Source organism: Montipora capricornis, chromosome 8, assembly GCF_036669925.1.
Source record: "Montipora capricornis isolate CH-2021 chromosome 8, ASM3666992v2, whole genome shotgun sequence".
NCBI lineage: Eukaryota > Metazoa > Cnidaria > Anthozoa > Scleractinia > Acroporidae > Montipora > Montipora capricornis.
Window position 1 is genome coordinate 1,124,013 of NC_090890.1, and position 14,203 is coordinate 1,138,215.

Genomic DNA, 14,203 nt, shown 5'->3' on the forward strand with positions numbered 1-14,203 from the left:
GCATGCTTCGAAACACAAAAACTCGTTTCCAGTGATGCACACAATTCTTTAATACATATTTTTCCATCAATCTGTCACAGTCTTCCTTGGTTTAGTGGTCATCGTGATTGCATCGGAAGGAGATACCGAGCTTGAATCCCACTGCCTTCTATGAGACAGAGAAATCTTACGCGTGCACAGCCAGAGCATGGCCCGAAAAAAAAAGAAAAAGTAATAGGATTTTTGTAATGCTGAAAATTGATTTTGGGTCACTGATGAGCTTTGCCATTTGATGCTGTTTGATTTTTACAATAATTATGTTTTTTGAAGTGGTGATGCTTAAAAATGTGTGCCTTGGCATTGAACGAACACATGGGGTAAAAAGCTAAGTGCAATTAGCAACGGGTATAGTGATTCAGAACAGTAATTATTGTACCATAGGCAAAATTGGAATAGAACATTATTAGATCTAGGATGGTGAGCTTGTGAGAGACAAAGTGATGTCTTTAACCAATCTAAACAGAAATTAGAGACCCCGACAAACTATGCTCATTGGGTCTTGCACATAATTCTGGGTGCCACTGGCAGAAATACTTTAATAAGCATTTCCTTAGATTTTTATTGATTAAGTTGGGAGGTGCCTTGCATGGGACTCCAGGTCCCGTTTGCACCTTCCTTTTGGTCTTTTTTTTGTTTTACCTTCTGACCTGTAACTAACTTTTCTTTGGAAGATAGACTTTGACCAATAAAGTTGAAAAAACAAAACATAACAAAACAAGACAAATATTCATCATTAGCACTTCTAACTGTTATCCAAGAGGGAAGAGGTGTTGAGCTTCCAGTATCCTGGGCTGTGGTGGTTGGAATGCATTGCTGTATGGATTGTTCTCAAGGAATGTGTTTTCAATGGGATTCTATTTCACTTATGAATGAATGAATGAACTTTATTTAATTTTCAAAAGTATTTTTCTGAAAATAAGCTAATAAAATATTGTGGACACTAAAAGAACATTCCAAATAGAAAAGAAAGAAAAAGATGTTTTGAATCTAAATATTTACAAATTTAATATTACTTAGTTTCAACTGATCTAAAATATTTAAAAATCTGTAGTTACTTTAGTACCGCTTAATATAAAGAGTAATAAAATGGTAAAAAGCAGTTCAATCTGGTTAGGTAGTGTATAAATTGCTGTAATGCAGTTGTCCTCTATTAGAGATCACAGGTCTCTCTTTCTAATGTGATAAATCTGCCATTTACATTGGAATATGACTGGAAGATTTGAAAAGACTTATTGTTGAAGAGTGTAGCAACACTGCCCTTGACAAAGGGGCATAGCAAGAGTTTTGAATAGGTGTTCGACTTGCCACAAGTCGACCTCAAGAGAATCCCAGGAGAAATTGTTTTGGAGAGCAAATCATGATTTTTCGTTCACGAAGTGGATGAGCGAATGACTTTTCGAAAGTCTAAATAGGTGTCAGTAAAACTAATTGCACCAGAAACCTTACATAGACACAAGTATACAAATAGTAAAACACTGGCAAGCAAAAACATGGGTTAATGAATACTAATTAGCTGAGTAGGAGTCTTTATCAAAAGTTGATACAACTGATTAATAATTCATCAACCCCGGTTGATTTGTATTGGGTTTTACAGAGGTGCACATGTGACTCAAATACTGTCCATTGATTGATCATAACTCTTATGAATTTTGACCCCTCTTATGAATTTGGGAATTTGGACCCCTTTTGAGGCCCCCCTGGAGAAAAAGAGTTAATAAATTTTACTGATGTTTTTTTATCTTAATTTTTATCTCTTTTAGAAACTCAAACGAGCTCATAGACAGTCTCCTTAAAGCACAGGAAAGGAAAACCAAAGCCAGTAAGTGTATTTTTTCTAACTTTGCATGCTATATTCTAAGTCATCAGTCAAATTTTTTTTCTAGATCTTGTGCCAAGGTTTGGAATAGCGTCCCTCCTGATGTAAGAAAGTTACCTAAGTTCAGTTTTGCAAAAATTCAGGCCTGAAATGGACTCGACCCCAGACCTCTGTGATGTCGGTGCAGTGCACTACCAGTTGAGCTATCATGTCAACTGTCCCGAGCTTCTTTGATCTTGGCAGTTATGAGTGCTGCTTTCACCTTAAGTAGTAGCGATAAAGGCCTGAAACGTTTTTTAGCCCAACAACTTCCTAAACATAAAGACTTTTAAGAACAGTGTAACTGATTTGCACAAAGATGAATTAGCAAATGTCTTTGACCCGCAAAAACCATGCTCATGGGGTCTTTCACGTAATTGTGGGTGCTACTGGCAACAATAGTTTAATATGCATTTCTTAAGATTTATACTGATTTAGTTGGGAGGTGCCTTGCATGGGACTCCAGGTCCTGTTTGCACCTTACCTTTTAGTCTTTTTTACGTTTGTTTTGTTTTTCCTTCTGACCTGTAACTATATACACTGCAATTTCTTTGGAAGAGAGACTGACCAATAAAGTTGAAAAAACAAAACACAACGAAGCAAAACAAATATTCATGATTAGCACTTTTAATTGTTATCCAGATTCTGTTTGACTTATCATTATCCAAGAGGGAAGAGGTGTTTAGCTTCCAGTATTCTGGGCTGGGTTGGAATGCATTGCCGTATGGATTGTTATCAATGAAATAGCTTTGGCTTATTTGGCAAAAATCTAGTCAGCAATGAATTTCAGGTCTATTCTGGCACCAAGTAAATTTGCAAGAGTTTGGATTTAGGGTTCTCCAGCCATCCACAAGATATTGTTCGGCAATACTTCCTTAATTAGTTTAGCAGATTTGAAGTATGTTCTGTAGCGACCACCTTTGTTGTCCTTATATCAATGTCCAGAACCAAATTGAGATCTCTGCCTATTGTTATCTCTTCACTTCTGAAGTTGCTTTGATGGTTGGAAAAAAAAAAGGAATAAATTTGGATTGTCTTCATTAAGAACATACAGGGTGGCTAAAATTATGTGTTTTCAATCGGATTCTATTTCACTTATGATGAATGAATTTTATTTAATTGTCAAAAGTATTTATCTGAAAATAAGCTAATTGTGGACACTAAAAGAACATTCCAAATACAAAAGAAAAAAAAAGATGTTTTGAATCTAAATATTCACAAATTTAAAATTACTTATTTTCAACTGATCTAAAATATTTTAAAATCTATAGTTACTTAGTATCGCCCAATCTAAAGAGTAATAAAATGATAAAAAGCAGTTTAATCAGGTTAGGTACTGCATAAGTTATTGTAATGCACTTGTCAGGTCTATTAGAGATCTCAGGTCTCTCTTTCTAATGTGATAAATCTGCCATTTACATTGGAATATGACTGGAGGATTTGAAAAGAGAAGTTATTGAAGAGTATAGCAACACTGCCCTTGACAAGGGGCATAGCAAGAGTTTTGAATAGGGGTCAGTAAAACTAATTGCACCAAAAACCTCACATAGACACAAAAGTATACAAACAGAAATACACTGGCAAGCGAAGACATTGGTTAATGAATACTAATTAGCTGTTTAGGAGTCTGTATCAAAAGTTAATACAACTGATTAATAATTTATCAACCCCAGTTGATTTGTATTGGGGTTTTCAGAGGTGCACATGTGACTCAAATACTGCCTATTGATTGATCATAAATCTTATAAATTATTAATGATGTTGCAAAGTAAATTATTGTTCTTAATTTTTATCTCTTGTAGAAACTCAAAGGAGGGGAAAAGAACTCATAGACAGTCTCCTTAAAGTACAAAAAAGGAAAACCAAAGCCAGTAAGTGTATTCTTTCTGATTTTGCATGCTATATTCTAAGTCATCAACCCAAGTTCAGTTTTTCAAAAATTCAGGCCTGAACGGGACTCGAACCCAGACCTCTGGGATGCCGATGCAGTGCACTACCAGTTGAGCTAACATGTCAACTGGGAGCTTCTATGATCTCTGCAGTTATGAGCGCGGTTTAAGTAGTAGCGAAAAAGGCCTAAAACATTTTCAGCCGGTCGCATGCTCTTTTTGTTGGTGGAGGTTGTGAGCTAACGAGCTAATGTGTTGTATGTAATATACTGTAGCGAAATGAAGTGTTATGTACAAGTCACTGAAAAGCGAAAAACAAATTAATCCGGAAAAAAAAGTTGTTTACATGTCCCACGAAGTGATTGCTTTTGAGAATGAAAGTCGACAAAGGAACTATAAGTTTGTGGATATTAGGCTGATTTAGCAACAGAACGGGAACGTCATTGGCGACGTCGCGCGCAGCAAAACTAGCAATGAGAATTTAGAATAGAGAAGAATAGAGTGGAGTCTATTCTATTCTGAATTCTCATTGGTGTTTTTTCTGCGCGCGCCGTCGACACTGGCGTTCCCGTTCTGTTGCTAAATCAGCCTATTGATAAGATCAAGACAATAGTTGAGCAATTATTTTGTTGGTCAACTGATGGCAACACTTCTGGCATTTTACTGAGAATCAGGAGTCAACATCACGACCGTAATAATATTAGGCTTATTGATTTATACATGTACATGTTGTAACACACCTGCAGAGGCGATAGTAGTTTTTCCTCGTCGTGCGACCAACGAGATATTGGCAGATCAGATGACGCTACACTCAACGAGTAACTGTCTTTCCAAAGGCTAGAGCCACCTGATGCAGCGCCACGATGGACTGAGGACGTTGACGAAACTGTGGTTGTACACGTTTTGCCGTCCTCCGTGTCATCAGGAAGATATGATGGCACGGTAGGGATCTGCGCTAAAATGGTTTCAAGAGAGAAGTTTTCTTCTCCGCTGCCAGAAGAAATCACTGGAACCCAAGATGGAAGAGACATTCTTCTGTCCAATCGCTCAACAGTATTTTCAGTGTTGTTAGGATCACTGTTTACGGATTTCAACGTCGTTCCCAGTGTCCTTGTCTTTGTTCTCGTTCTCGGATCTTAAGCTCTCTTCTGTCTCGCCCGTGCAACAGAGTATCCCCGGGAAGGAGGGGGGGGGGGGGGTACTCGAAGTATCCCGGGTTGGGGAGGGGCGGGGCGGCCCCTCTTACCCTGACCCTGTTTAAGACAAATATCGCTGATTTTCCTACCCATTTTAAGACAGAATTCCGATTTTTGATACCCTGTTTAAGACATTTAACCCAGTTTAAGACAAAAATTGATAAATCGACACCCTGATTAAGACAAAAAATGATAAATTCGATACCCTGTTCAAGACAAAAATCCCGAAAAACATACCCTGGCTGGCCGCACGTCCCCATTAAGCCCTTATAAGGGAGTACCCCCCCCCCCCCCATCCTCCCGGGAGAGTATCGTAGAACGAAAGCTTTGGTTGAAAAGCTCAGTTGCAATCTGGATTTCGGGAAGACGTTAACTTTTCACTAACTTTTCAGATGTTCCCAGGCGTTTGCAAATCTCTCCATGCGTTGTGACAAATATCTCATTTGCGATCCCCGCGTGCGCTGTATGTCCAAAAATTGTGTTACTTCCGGTTTTTATCAAATTTGGTGTGTTAAAAACCATGCCACCTATTGATATTGCGCATTTGTTCTGCGCATCACGCAAACATTTTGTCACGCGCTGAGTTTATATTTTTCAAGTTAAACTGTTTTTTCCGATTTTTGTGTGGCTTACATGAAGTGTGACCACTCCATTTGAGACCTTTTTGCAGATACAGCGGCAGTTTTGATTTCTATTGTTTCAAATAGCTATTATGGGATGCTCGTGGGGCAAATGCATATTAATTTGCCCCCTGAGCATCCCATAATATCTTTCGAAACAATAGAAATCAAAATGGCTGCCGTATCTGCAAAAAGGTGTCATCTTAGTTATTTATTCCGGGCGGACAAGATTTGTCATGGTGAAGAGAGCGCTGGTCTCGTGGTTTACTGGGAGCTTAGGGCCCTGGGAGCGGGATCGAGGATAGAGTCCAGTCTTCGCTCGGCTCAGTTATATTATCTTCAGAAAGCGGCCAGTTTGTATTTATGGCTGTAATACGGTGTCGAAGATCGGTTTTTTGTCAAGTTATACGTTCATCTTTGTTGCTTAGCCAGTTCACACGCCGGCTTTCCTACAGTCGTCTTGTCATTTGCCGGAACATTTACAGCATTTCCTTTTATGTTCATCTGGTTTCCTCTTGGGGCTTGAAGTATCTTCGGAGCAATTTCAGAATACCAAGTTTCAGTGACAACAGAAGATGTAATAGAAATCCAAGACATTGATAATTAAAAGTTTCGGGCGATATCCTCGATATTTGATTCTCAAGAAAAAAAGTCTCAACTCCTTTGACAAGTGCTGCGAGAATAACGTAATACTTAGTGTAGCCTGCGTAACATGGCGGTTTTGGTTGTGACGTACTTAGTGCCATCTTCCGTGCGTTCATGTCTACGCGATTCATAACATGCAAAATTTCGGACGTACTATGTAAAAGCATGCATGCGTAGCTGTTAACTTTTTACGGCACAGGTTTTTAGAACGACGCACACACATTGTGTCGTGTTTTTTGTAGCCCGAGCTTGTCTCTGTTCATGGCTGTGTGACTATAACATGCAAGATTACGGACGTCGTGTGTAAATGCATTCATGCATGCGTTTCCAGTAACTTTTCAAGGCACGGGTTTTTAGAACGACGCAAACAGAAATTGTCTCGTTTGTTTGTAGTTAGTGCGAGCTTCGGTGCGTTCATGTCTTCGCGATTCATAACATGCGATTTTTCTGACGTCCATTCATGCGTTTTTCTGACTTTTTACAGCACGGGTTTTTAGAATGATGCATACACACATTAAGGCCGTTTATACGAGAGAAAATAAGCTGCGGCTTACTCTGGCCACGGCGTACATAATACGCGAAAGGAACTATTTATACGAGTATAAACTCCTAGACTAGGATATGCCGCGGCTTAAGAAAGTCGTGAACGTAGACTTTGTACTATTTATACGGGGTGTTCGCTCCTTATGTAAGCCAAGGTGAGAGTAAGCCGCGGCTTATTTTCTCTCGTATAAACGGCCCTATTGTCTCGTTTGTTTTGGTATGCGCTTCAGTGCGTTATTGCAAAGTAAGAACCTCTTCCACCTCAGTGACTACAATAATAACCTCCTGTTCCAGCTCAATAACGATACTGTCTTGCATTACAATGAAAATGTACTTGATTATTGAAAATAACGACCAGTTCAGAACAATGGAAAGGTGCACTACATGATTTTAATTTAACTTTTTCGAAAAATCCCCGAATGACAGTAGAAGCTAGAATAGACAATAACCCATCGATAAAGTTTCGGACGATGTAACTCGGGGTTTCAGGCGACACTGCTCTGGTTTTGGGCGACATGATTCGTGCGACGAGACCGTAATTCAAAACAAAAGTATTATACTTGTCTCTAAAGGACTTAAGTGTGGTTATGGGAATGAACACAGTGACTGCAGGAATGTAAATGACTGCGGGACTACGGGAGCAGCTTTTTTAAAGTAAACGTTTGATATACCCAGGTTTACATATATGACTGCGGAACTGCGGAAAGCGCAGCGTTTGATGTAGTAAATTAGGGAGTTTAAGATCTACGACGCAATGGTAACGAAAACGTCACAAATTATGCATATTTAATGAGCAAAAACAATAGCTTTGCACGCTCTGCACATGCATTTTTCATTTTTGTACATTTCTTTCACGTTTTCGGTAAATCTGCGACGCGAAATGACCAATTCTCAAGTTTTACGGACAATGTGAGCACAAGGCAGCGAATTTGAATTTTCTGTCGTAGCTTTAACGTCGTACCTCCTAATTCAGTTCCTGGAAAGTTGCGCTAGCTTTTATAACTTAGACAAACAGACAATGACGAAACGATTAATAAACCAGAACTTGCAATTTTAAATGACGTTTTCGTTACTGTCACGTCGTAGATCTTAAACTCCGTAATGACTGCGGGAGCAGCTTTTTGGAACTGAATTGTAAGTGAGAGGGTATTCTAGAATCTAGCCGGGTCTTCTGAAAGGCCAACCTTGGTGCCAAAAGCCTGCACTCCTAACTCGTTCCAATCGAAAAATTCTGGTGTTACTGGAAACAGCATTCCATTTTTAACTGCAGATAGTGGTATTTTCCCTTTTTTCAACTGTTCATAGTAACAGGAACCGGTCCATTGTAGGTTATCAATGCTTCTTTTATTTAACAAATATTGCCCGGGCTTGACATTTCTTGTTTTTGAAAATTTTACTTGTGCTTATTTTAAATACCAATTACACTTAAGTTAATTATGCTTAGACTTCGTTGGGTTTTTATGAACACAGTTAATGGAACTGATATGTTACATTTATTTAACAAGATTTTATACCAAATGTTAGGTTTTTGTGCGGTAGGGACCTTAAGCGAGGACGACGACGACGATTACGAGAACGTTATCTAAAAATCTTATTTCCCGTTACTGTAATAATTTTGCGATTACTCCAAGTCGCTCGGCTTGGAAAATGTGATTACACAATCCAAGAATAAAATTGATGAGAACGTTGTGGATGTTTAGAGAGAAAAATTGAAAATTCGTCTTCATGTGCTCTCGTCCTCGATATGACCTCAAATTTTATCATTTCACGTCGTAGTCAAGACGAGAACGGCAAAGAAATGTATCAAAATGTAAAAAGCACGTGCAGAGCATGCAAAACTATTGTTTTTTTCCACTAAATATGCAAATTTGTGGCGTTCTCGTAGCCGTCGTCGTCGTCGTCGTGCTTGCTTAAGGTCCCTATTTGCATTGTGTCGTCAAGTTGACCTATTCATTTCATGTTTCCATATAGCTTAAAGTGCAACTAACCTCAAATTGTTTTTTTCGCAAAACAAAAACTTCTAATTTCCGTGACGCTTTTGGCGAAAAAAATTTCTGTGATTGATAAAATCCTTGCCCTTGTACAGTTGTTTAAAGTGTCTATACGGCCAACAGGGTTTTTCGGTTTTGGTATCTCTATAATGTGTAAAAAAAGTAATGTGACAAAAAAAAATGGGATTCCGACGCGTTTTCGCCCTAAAATCGGCCGCGTAAGGAAAGATTGGTGACGAGTGACGTCATTTCTGGAGCTTCGCCAGCTGCGTGTTGTGTTTACTTTGCTTGCTTGACGACAGCCAACTTCGGTTAGTTTTTCGTCAGTGAAAGTTTGGGTTTTATGGAAGACTCAAGTGAGAGCGATGTATTTTATGAAAGGGATGAGCAGAGCGTTGCGTCTGACTCGTACGATGAAATAGAGTTCGAAAATCTTGATTCGTTCGCCCTCGATAAAAATGCCAATAAAAGCGACCTCGAAGAAGGCCCGTATTCACAAGAGCCATAAACCAAAACACACTGAAGAAGTCAGAAGAACGATTGAAACAATTTAAGAAAACAACACCTCCAAAGAGCATAACGATCTGCTAAGAAGCGCAGAGAAAAGGCAAACAAAGCCTATAAAAAGCCAGCTATCTCACTGATACAGGGCTCAATGTAACAGGTGTTCAAAACCAAAATGAACCCGGGCCAAGGTCAAACCTTCAAAACCAGAGGATCACTTGCTTCTACAGCCGAAAAAATCGGCCTAGATGGCGCAAAAGCGTGAGGCCATAAGGTCACATTTACATTACTGCTGAGAAAATCAACACCAAGAAACTAAAAATATCGAGACCAACTATTTTCTTGAAAGAAAAAGTATCACACAGCATTATGGAGATTCAAATGTAAATCCTCATAGGGTAAAAACCATTGCTAAATGAATCCTAAAGGAACCGCATAAAAGAGGCGTACATTCAAATATGTACTGAAGGGAGCAAAATTGTAAAATCTTCGGGAGCGAATTGACAAGAGCAGACGACTGACGAAGCAGTCGGACTCCATTTCGCACGTTTCAGCTGTACAAACTTTGTCCACTTTTTCCTTCGAGCTTTTACCTTATTTCGATCATCACCGTAAAATGGAATCTTGTGCAAGGCAATTCCCTTCTCTGAATTCGGAATATTAGAACAACCCGCGACAACACATCTATCAGGCATATTTAGGTCGCCGAAAACTCTCTACATTACTGAAACAAACAGTGACATGAACAACGGGCGGGATTTGGCGCTTCCTGACTTGACGTCACGACCCGTTCTGGAACCCAATCTCGTTTTTGCACTGACTCACGGTCAACTTGACTGGGTGTGACAGATGCGGGTACTTTAAAGCTCGATTTTAGGGCGAAAACGCGTCGGAATATAATTTTATTTGTTACAGTACTTTGGTACACATAGAGATACCAAAACTAAAAAAAAACCTGTTGGCCGTATAGACACTTTAAAGTTGAACCACCTCTGCGCCATGACCAAGTGTTTGTGCGTGCTGGGACGAGCCTTTCCGTGACGTCATCAAAGGAGTTGCTTTGCCACGTCTTACAAAGCATATGACCGAGAAGCTCTTTTCGGACAGGTTTTTTTATTTTAACGGCGTAGTGCACTTAAACGCACTCATTTCGAACAAACACGAGATGTGGAATCTACAGAGTATTAACGAATCGGGAGACTCAGTGGCGAGTTTTGAGGATGATTTCGATATTGAAGTGGAAGATGACCAAGACGAACGCGCCTTGTATGCTTCACGTTGCGAAAGCTCAGACGACATAATGGCCTATGCTGATAAGCCTTTGGCTGATGAGGAATGGATAAAGAAATATGAAGCAGGAAACGAGGAAAATAAACGGTTGGAGCAAGAACTTCAGGCCAGACTAGCAGAGGTTTCATTAGAAGCCAGTCACCGGCGGTATACCGCAGTCTGTTTGTCAGAAATTTGTCTCTCACCGCCGGCTACTCTGCCTTGATTTTAACTCAAACCTTTGTAAAAGATAAGATTGACCACTACTTGCATTGATTAACCCAGGCATCTACTGCAAAAGTTATTGAAACCCCTGGACTAGACGGTGCAGTTCAAGCGGAGTCTTGATGAGTTTCCGAAAATCGTTTCGCGGGAGTACTGTCTACGGTAAATTATTTCGTTCGTCAGCAAGCTTGACCGTCTGTAGGAGAGTATTACAACACTCTAAAAATTAAAGTGTAAGACTACACTTAAAAATGGTGTAAAATTGTTGCCAGCCCCGTAAGCCCTTTTTTTGTGTGTAATATTACACCAACTTCTAAAGTGTAGTTTAACTCTCAAAAGGACGGTAAATTTACACGCAAAATAGTGTAAAATGTGTTATACAACTTTGCACTTGTAAAATTACACATGTAGCAAGGGTAATAATATCAGAAAGGAAGGGTAAAATTACCCCGTATGACGGTGTAGTGATCTACCCCATCTAAAAAACTTGAAATTACACGATAAAAAAGTATAATTCAATCCCAATATGAAGTGTAATTATGTTTATTTAACATCTATTTATCAATAAAATTACACGTGACAATGGGTAATATAAACTCAATCGTAATTACACTTGCTAACTTAAGAAAAAAAACGCACAACTCTAGATAACTAACAGCCTACAGTGTATATGAGTTCTTTAATAAGGGAATAACATGACTTTTTTCGGGAATATTGTTTATTTGCGCCCGCGTTGTGTCATTTGCGGCCCTCGCGCGCAAATGACATTACAAGGGCGCAAATAAACAATATTCCCGAAAAAAGTCATGTTATTATCATTATTATCAATAAACAAGGCCAAATGATATCAAGAATGCGAGTTTTAATAATACAATCTTATTCGTTCTACATTAGAAGCAGTATGTTTGCCTGATTCTTTGTAGTTGTATTATAGGTGTTCACCGTTCTCCTTGTTCTTTCTGACGACAGAGGCGAACGGTCAATCTGCCCGAACTCAGGGTCGTTTGTCTGAATTGTTGTGAAGACACGCGGCTCAAGGTCCTCTGCCCTAAACCTTGGTGAAGATTGCTTTTCTTGCCCGGGTAGAGCAGTGAACATCCGACAGGAATCCTCTCTTCTAAAATTTAGGGAGCAGATCTTAGAATGCTTCGTTGGTTTCCAATGGGCTCGTCTGCGAAGTACAAAGTCGATCCATTTCTTCCTTCTTCTGCGGCATTTCGTACGATCATCTCCAAAAACTGGAATTTTATGCAGGCCAATTCCATTTTCGGGGTCTGCTTTATTGTTACAGCCGTACGCCACATAGCGGTCAGAAATAACCAAAAGTTTCTTCTCAAATCGATGATTGTCGTGGCCTGCGATCCTTTGCTTTCTCTGTTTCAAGCGAATGTTGATGTCCGTCGATGACGTCACATTACAACTAGGACCCATTCTTCCTAGTGCCCGGCCGTGGCCGAAAAAAGCGTGAAATTTGAAAACTTTGGCAAGCTAGTAAAAGTGAACAAAAAAGCTAGGACAAAATTTTTCTCGCAGAAATGCTTAGACGAATAGTGAGATTACTTTTAGCAAATTAAAAAAAATGGGGTTAGTTGCACTTTAAATTCGGTAACCTCACTGGGATAAAAGCACAATTTCCATAATAAGAAAACCTAAAAGATTCTGGTACTTGAAGTCAAGTGATACCATCGTGCACTTGCCTGTACATTGAACTCTGTTGCGTTATGATTATGTTAAACTTTCCCTGGAATCTATTGTTGTGACAGTATCTCTATTAAACTTTCTGTTAGATAAAACAGTTCAGGTCAAATTGTAAATGTTATTGGGTCAAAAATTATTGGCAATGTTAATGTGATGTTAGTTCAAAATGCTGCTCAACATATGATTCATGTAAAATATTCCTCTGTTCTGATCTTGTTATGCACCTACCTTTTTTTCATCACTTTGTCCATTTGCAACCCTATACCCACCTACTTCAACTAATTTATGTGTCTTTATCGAAAATACAGTCCCACAAAACCCAAATGCAATAGGCCACTTTGGAAAATACCATAATACTCTTTGTTTGTCCCTCAAATTTTGCATAAGCATTGTCTTTGTTTTCTCTTGGGACCATTGTAAGCCTCAAGAGAAACTGGAAACAATGCTTATGCAAAACGTGGTGGGACAAACAAAGAGTATTATGGTATTTTTCGAAGTGGCCTATTGTAAACATTTTGGTCTCAACCAACTGAAAATAGAACTTTTGTGACCTAATGGATAACAGAAACCTTGGCTCAGTATTATGTTACCTTACATGTATGTATTATCCGAAATTAGTCATTAAATCAAATGAAACTCCCAATTGCTTCTTGTGTGGGGTACATCATAATGTTTCCCAAATGTCCGGAACTTTCGTGTTCCATTCGCGAGAGATGTCGGTTTTAGTCTCCCTACCGAATGTGAGCTCTCGTGGACAAGCGAAAAAATTTCGTAAGCCACGCATGTACGCATGTGCGTAAGCCACGCGTGTATGCATTTCTTCGAAATGCCTCGGAAGATTTATTCGCTTGCAGTCCGAAACACATGCCTTTGGAAAAGCTTGAAACAGTGATCGATCGGAGCGAGAAAGTGGACGGTGCAGACAAATTGTAATTTTGCCATCTTTAAGTCCACCACACAGGGCTATTTATCATCGAAATGAAGAAAAACCAAATGTAGTAAATTCTTCGAAGAGAACCACACAGGATCTGGGATGAATACTTTCAATGTAATAATTATTTTTGTTCAATAAATTACCACGAAGGATGAGGCAAGCTTTGTTTTTGTTTTGTACAGTCGGCTGCCACCAAGACCAACAAAATAAAACTTAGAAAAAGATCGAGGGGCGTTCAATAACAGAAGTAAATACTAAACAAAAATTAGTTAAAAGGCCTTCAAAGGGAAGTAAGCTCACCACAAGAAACGAATGGCAATGCAAGTAGCTAGGTTATGACGTCAGCGCGTACGGGTTGGATTCCCGGCATTTCAGTGCACAACAAAAATCACGTAGATTTCTCACTCCAAATATCACTCACTCAAGAGCGACTTTCCGAAAAAAGATCCAATCCGCCCAAAGAATCAAGGAAATGTCCACTCAAGAAGTGCAAAACTTTCTTCTTTTTTGTGCACTTGTTGCATTATGAATATCCCAGAATGTACTAAAAAAATAGGGAGTGACAAAATTGCGAAACCATGAAAAAAACTAATTTAACTTTTAAAATCACGTGGTGACCTTTATTTTTATTATATAAAATGGACGTTTGAGGCCCATTGAAGCCGAGATTAATTTTTGGAGCTGTGAAAAATTGATAAACGGCGCTTTTTAGTAACTGAGGAGGGCTGTCAGGCTAAAAAATGGCTCTGTCGTCTTGTTTTTTTGATAAAAAACATTCCAAAATGGCTGCCATTT

At 39.1% G+C, this 14,203-nt stretch overlaps 1 protein-coding gene across 5 annotated transcripts in view; it reads left to right on the forward strand.

Annotated features, from left to right (window-relative positions):
* LOC138014613 (uncharacterized) overlaps positions 1–14,203 on the forward strand; it is a 102,438-nt gene that overhangs the window by 79,074 nt on the left and 9,161 nt on the right. For 2 of the 5 annotated variants that reach the window (XR_011125333.1, XR_011125336.1), the window contains exons 2-3: positions 3,697–3,765; positions 4,578–6,851. Coding sequence is in view for 1 of the 5 variants with exons in the window: in XM_068861742.1 (XP_068717843.1) it covers positions 1,800–1,858 (59 nt within the window). In the remaining 4 variants the exon portion in view is untranslated. Of the gene's footprint in view, positions 1–1,799; positions 1,859–3,696; positions 3,766–4,577; positions 6,852–14,203 lie in introns of those variants that run through there. The other 3 variants (XR_011125334.1, XR_011125335.1, XM_068861742.1) reach the window with 3 other exon arrangements.